This window comes from Rissa tridactyla, chromosome 9, assembly GCF_028500815.1.
Source record: "Rissa tridactyla isolate bRisTri1 chromosome 9, bRisTri1.patW.cur.20221130, whole genome shotgun sequence".
NCBI lineage: Eukaryota > Metazoa > Chordata > Aves > Charadriiformes > Laridae > Rissa > Rissa tridactyla.
Genome location: NC_071474.1, coordinates 45795291 through 45801539, shown reverse-complemented (window position 1 = coordinate 45801539; position 6249 = coordinate 45795291). Strand labels below are relative to the sequence as shown.

General features: G+C 55.0%; 1 protein-coding gene across 2 annotated transcripts; it reads left to right on the top strand.

Annotated features, from left to right (window-relative positions):
• The first annotated feature begins 2 nt into the window (after window positions 1–2).
• Window positions 3–3521, top strand: PDZD11 (PDZ domain containing 11). Of its 2 annotated transcripts, XM_054215076.1 has the most exons (6): window positions 3–123; window positions 273–356; window positions 924–980; window positions 1339–1437; window positions 1615–1675; window positions 2479–3521. In XM_054215076.1, the coding sequence occupies exons 1-6, from the start codon at window positions 37–39 to the stop codon at window positions 2511–2513; spliced, it is 423 nt and encodes a 140-aa protein (XP_054071051.1). In that variant the 5' UTR covers window positions 3–36; the 3' UTR covers window positions 2514–3521. The 2 variants fall into 2 exon arrangements, with proteins under 2 accessions (XP_054071051.1, XP_054071052.1); XM_054215077.1 differs by lacking the exon at window positions 273–356.
• Window positions 3522–6249: the final 2728 nt, after the last annotated feature.

Sequence of the window (6249 nt, the reverse complement as noted above, 5' to 3'; positions counted from 1 at the left end):
GGTCCGTCAGGCGGTCCCGTCAGGCGGCGGGGCAGCATGGAGGGCCGGCTGCCCTACGACGACTTCCCGGTGGTTTTCCTGCCGCCCTACGAGAGCCCGCCCGCCTGGGTGCCGCCTCATGAGGTGAGGGGACGGGGACGGGGACAGGGACAGGGAAGGGGTGGCGGCCGCCCGGGCTGGTGGCAGGCGGGGGGCTACGGCCCGGCCCGGCTCGGCCCGGGTGGGTGCGGCGGGCCCCGCCGCCTGACGGCCGCCGGCGCCTTGCTTTGCAGCGGGTGTATCACCCCGACTACAACAACGAGCTCACCCAGTTCCTGCCACGCACCATCGTCCTGAAGAAGCCGCCCGGGGCGCAGGTGAGACCCCGCTTAACCGCCCCCGCCGCTTTACCCGCGGCCCCGCTCCGGCCCCACAGGCTCCGGACGGAGGGCGGGGGGAGCAGGTCCTGCCCGGTCGTTTCCTCGGCGTGGGGTTTGCCGTGTTTGATTCACGTCCGTCCTTCCCAAGGGCAAAAATCGATTGATGCAGAGGCCGAGCCGCGGGATTATGATTATCCCCAATGGGCAGCATCCTCGTAGCAAGATAAAGTGGTGAGGGCAGATTCCTGGTACTTCCTTCATCCAGGGACTTGGTCGGGCGGGTGGGTTAAGGGGAAGCATCACTCCTGCCCTGCTGGGAAGGGCCGTGCCGTAGAGGGAGAGGAAAGCTGTGTGGGTGAAGTCCAACATGTTGTGAAGTGGAGCTGATGAGGGACAGGGAGCAGGGGTCTCCTCAGGTGTTCAGGGCGAGATTGCCACAGAAGTTAGCAGAGAGGGACACTGCAGTGCCAACACCTTTGCTCCGTCTGGAAGAGACAAGTTAGCAGTGGGAAGGGTCCTGGGCCAAAGAAGGTGACTGCACTTCACTGCTGGTTTCTCTCACAGCTGGGCTTCAACATCCGGGGAGGAAAAGCCTCGCAGCTGGGAATCTTCATCTCTAAGGTGTGTCTGTCCTTCTGCCATTCCCTCCCTGTGTTCTGTCCCTTTGGGTGTTGCCGAGCCAGCTGGGTGTGCATGGAGACTATCATATGCCTTATATGCATCTCTGAATTCGTAGCTGTAATTTGCTGTGCACCAAACAGCAATCAGACGGTCCTGCAGCATTTCCTGATCTCTCCCCAGCCCACAGAGTGTTGCTAGTGCCCCACAGTCCCCACTCCCCATCCTCCCCAGTCCCATGTGAGTGGATGGGCACTGTGGGGAGGCTCTGGGGCTCTGCTGCCTTGGCTGCACACGAGGGGAGCCGTGGCACTGGCCATGCTGAGAGTCACTGCTGCTATCTCTGCTCTTCCCTTCACAGGTGATCCCTGACTCGGATGCGCACAGAGCTGGGCTGCAGGAAGGGGACCAGGTGCTCTCAGTGAATGATGTGGATTTCCAGGACATTGAGCACAGCAAGGTGAGCACTCCTGTGGCTCAGCTCCTGAAGCAGGGACAGGATGGGGAGTCCGTGCACACACCATCTCCTTCCGGCTCATCCTGCACTAACTCAGCTGCTGGCACTACATAACTATTGCGTTCCTGTTTCCTATTCTCCAGCCCAGTCTAGTCACTGAGCAACTCTTTCTGCTTTCAGGCTGTGGAGATCCTGAAGACAGCCCGTGAAATCACCATGCGTGTGCGTTACTTCCCCTACAGTAAGTGCCTGCGAGCTCCAAGTCCAATCGCCTAGCAGTATTTCTCCTTGGGAAGCAGACTGCCACGTGTCCCTGCCAATTCCACCTGAGCTTACCAGTTATGAGTCTAAGGTCACAGACAGCCTGCAGATCAGAAAGAACACTGGGCTTTGATTCGGGGATCAGGACAGCTACCAAGTGGAACCAGTAAGGACTGGCTTCAGCTGTCCACATAGTAAAACCTACAGAGTAGGGCATAGCAACACAGGGATAAAAGGTGGGATGATTCTTGGATGGAAGGGTTAACTTCAGAGCTGTAGAAGATGCTACTTATCCTTGAATAACACAGGAACTGGTTTTGTCACTAGTGGCCCTGTGCCGATGGTGGACACTGCTTGTGGTTTTTATCCTTCCCTAAGGTCGTTTAAATTCTGAGTGAGGGAAAAGATTATATTAACTTGCGGTTTCTTCACCTATAAAGTTTGTAGATATAAGGGGGGAAAAAACAGAGGTCAAGTCAAACAAAGATTATTCTTAAAATGGAAACTGACTCTTAAGTGAAGAAAGAAGAAAAATATGGAGCAGGGGAAGAGAGGAGTTGAAACAAACTTTTGTTCTAAATGCCCTAAGATAACTTGAAATGAGTGGCTGGGGGCAAATGTGCTATTTTAAAGCCAGCTGCTCCCCAAGAGGGTAGCAAACACTGCCGCTGCTTAGTGAGGTATTAACAGAATATATGTTTTCGTATAACATTTTGACTAATTCCCCCTTGCCATCAGCTGCCTCTCCTGCTCTTTCAGCCTTGCCTTCTCTTTCCCTTCCAGATTACCAGAGACAGAAGGAAAGAACCGTTCACTAATAGGTAGCTGTCTGCTGGGTCCCCAGAGTGGCCGTCCTGCAAAAAACCACTACTTTTCCTCAACACGTGAGATGACAAATCAAGTTTCAGCTGTCACTGGAGGTACAACTGTCCTGTTGGCTGCACAGGCATCAGCTCTGCTTCCTGTGTGGAGAGACGCCAACAGAGTCTTATTTAGCTGGAAGATGGATGGGGCTTTAGTCTGTACTCTTTGAACTGGGTGTCGAAACAAGCCGATGATGCTGATGTGGAAGTGGATACCGGAGGGCGGCTTCTCCGGCAAGATCTGTGCTTTTCTAGCAGGACTTAAATGAGTGCTCTGCTGGTTCTGGATCCAGCCCTTGTTGCTAGATGTAAAGCCAAGAGGGTCTGAGCGTGCCTGAGCCGAGCATGGCCTTCGTCCTCCAAGAGATCAATCTGCTCCCTTTCTCTTGTGATGTGAAATTCTGTTCTTTCCTTCTCCACTGTCCTACCTCTGCTCTACACTGCTGGGTTTGCTTGGGACTCAAGGAACAGGAGTAAAATCCACTCAAACTCAGTGCCCATCTCTAGTGGCACTAGTCTGCCAAGGCATGCTTGTACCTCTTTGCTGCTTAACGACCCCCACCACACAGGACCGAGACACCTGGGGCACGTTTCTGAACTGCTGTGGGCACTTGGCCAGGTTCCCTCAGGCATGGTGCCCGCACGGTTAAGGGTTTCACTCGCTGAACCTGCTTCCTTCACTTGGTACAGCCCTGTCCCTGGCATGTGCTTCCATCGTAACTCCCCCGCACTTTGAGGTAAACTTCTCCCTTTCCCTCTTCTCCAGTAAAGGTGCAGAAACCTGCTGTGCCCTGCGCTGGGGAAGCACAGGTGAAAACACGGTAGTTACCAGCAAATCTGGGTGCGGATGCGTGGTAGTATCACATTGTAAATGGTATCAGGACAGCCCTTCTCTGGCCTTCTGTGTGGTGTTTTCTGCTTATCTGTAGTAACGAAAATAATAAAACAAGTACAACAACCAAACTTCATCTTAGTCCCACTCAGGAAGTCTCTGTGGAGGGCTGTTTGTCAGCACCACCCCAAGGAAATGCCGGGCAGAGAGCTGGGACAAGGCTTGGCTCCAGTTGCCGTTGCAGCCTGTAGGAGGAAGGCGTGAGACCCAGGCGAGGTGCAGTGCTGGTTTAAGGGTGTTTTTCCACTGTCCGCGATGAAGTCAGCCCTTGATTAGCCTGGAGCGGTGTTTCAGCGCTGCTGCAGTGGAGGACTTTGTCTGTGGTGGCACAAATACAACTTGCTTGAGACAGCCCCAACGCAACTTCAGCACTGCCCGCCAGGTTGCTCTTAGCTCGAACGCCGGGCAGAAGGCTGAGGCAGGCTGAAGCAGAGAAAAATACACTAGAAAAGAGACTTTCACTCAGCATTAACAAATTAGCTTTTCTACCAGGGAAATAAGCATCTTGAAAGCCCCACTGTAACGCCCCGAGGTCTTCTATAGAGACAGGCCTCTGTGTCCCATGGGACATTCTCCTCTCCAGTTTCATACCAGTTTCCCAGCATTTATGCTTTCCTTGGGGACTGCTTCAGAGCAGTCCCTCGCAGGAGCTCCAGGAAGATCTCCCCTGCCTTGGGCAGCTTCCTCCCTGCCATTACTCAGAGGTGCTCACTCATGTGCTTTTGCAGCCATTGCGCTGACCCTGTGACTGGCTGTGGGCTAACAGGAAAGGGTGGATTCTTTCCCAAGACACAGTCATCTCTCAGGTATCTTGATTGACAAAGCAGTAACAGGGTTTGTCCTGGCCACCACAGTCCATTTCATCCTCCAGAGCTGAAGGAACAAATGGGTAATTACTGATCCCTGCTGGGAAAACAACAGGTCCAGCAAAATGGGATTTTTTTTTTTTAGCAACTTGCAAAATAAGAGGCCAAGGGTCACGAGCATTGGAGCAGCTTTAGTTTGTCAATGAATAACTCCCTGGCCAGGGAAGCAGGCCGGCAGCGGAATTGCAGGTAACTTGACCTTTTGGAGCACAAGTCCCAGAACGAGCCATGTTGTATCAAGGCACAGCAGGTTACACCTCAGAAATGTACCATCCCGCTCCTCTCCCTGAGTGTAACTCAGCCAGGTCGGCACAGGCCACCTGTGTGCTCCTGGCCCCGTTCAGACCCGGCGCAGGGAGGCTCAGACAGTCACGTCGTGAGAGACAAGGCCACAAACCCAGAGGTTTGCTTCAAAGGCTGCCCCCACCCTTTATTGTGAACCACTGGATGAGCCTGAGCAGCATCACGTAACGTTCCTCCCTGCAGCAGGGCTAGCAGGGTCAGTTCTCCGAACTGCTGTGGTCACCCCTCATCCGTCTCTTCGGACAGGCTGCTTCCATGGACGTTCTCCCGTGAGGCGGCTCACTGGAGAGGGGAAGCTCGTTCTGCTCAGGGTACAGCCAGGGCTACACGTGTGTGTCGTGCTGTGGCTTCCAGGCAGGGCACTTCACGTGGGCCTTGTGTGGTTTCTTTAACATCCGATCAGGAGCCGGGAAGCCCAGGGGGAAACAACCATGGAAGGTTAGAGAAGGGCTTACCCTTGGGTGGAGGGTGTTCTCTGTGCAGACACAGCAGTCGGATGCTGCCTTCCCTCTTCCTCTCTCAGGTCTGGCATTGAAAATACAGGGCAAGGACCAGGCTAGAGGCACAGAGGAGCTGCCCCAAGCTGAGGAACTCATAAAGGAATTACACAGCTCCATGCCAGGGGCTCTGGGATCCCAGTTTGTCCCAGGCACAGGCAGGATCTTGCTGTCTAGACAGACTGCTGCACTCCCGTGAGGCTGACACCGATTGGGAGTAGCTCAGCTTTAAGGGAGCCAGTGCTGTACCCTGTTCAAGAGACCATCCTGGACTTTAATTCAGGTGAAGTCGTGCAGCTGGTGACCAGCCCTAGGACAGCATTTTTACCCTTACCAGGACCCTCCAGTCCACAGGATCACTGTAATGGGAGAGCCTTCTAGCCCAGCCTGCTCTTCACCCACTGGGTGTTTGACAGAGAAGTTGATAATGGTGTGACACCCACCCTCAACCTGCCAGGGTCGCAGTGTCACCGCATCCCTGTTCTCTAAGGCCTTCGGGCACCAAGCTGACCAAGGAGGAAAGAAAGTTGTTTCACCTGCCTAAACAGCACGTGGCGTCCATGTGGACATGCAGCCACTCTAGGGATGCTGCCTGGTCTGAGTGTCCTCCTGCAGGTCACTCGGTGATCTCACCGTCCCCACCAAGCAGCTCCCACCATCCCCTTCAGGCCCCGCTGGTGCAACCTGCCTCTTGTAGCGGAGGTCCCAAGGCGTGTCCTGTCCCCCAGACATCTCTCTCCTGCCAGGCAGCCCGGACAGGCTGGCCCCTCTATTTTACACAACCCAAGACTTCCGTGGAAATGAGCCAGTCCCGTCCCGCCCCCCCCCCAATCAGCCCCCTGGCCCCCACTCACAGGAACCGTAGCCCAGGTGATGTCACCCGTGTCGATGACGTTGGTGTCCCACTTCTGTTGATACTCAATGTCATGCAGCACGTTGTACACCATCTCTGCCAGTATGTCCAAGATGTCGATGCAGCGCTGCGGGGAGCCCCCATGGCTCAGGACAGACTCTCCCATCCCACACCCTGCATCCCTCCCTGCCGGGTGCCTGTGGCAGGGGGGGCCCTGTGGCCAGTGAGGCTGAGCACTGCCTTTAGGTTCCCGCAATGCCTTGCGCCCCAAAGGGAGGAA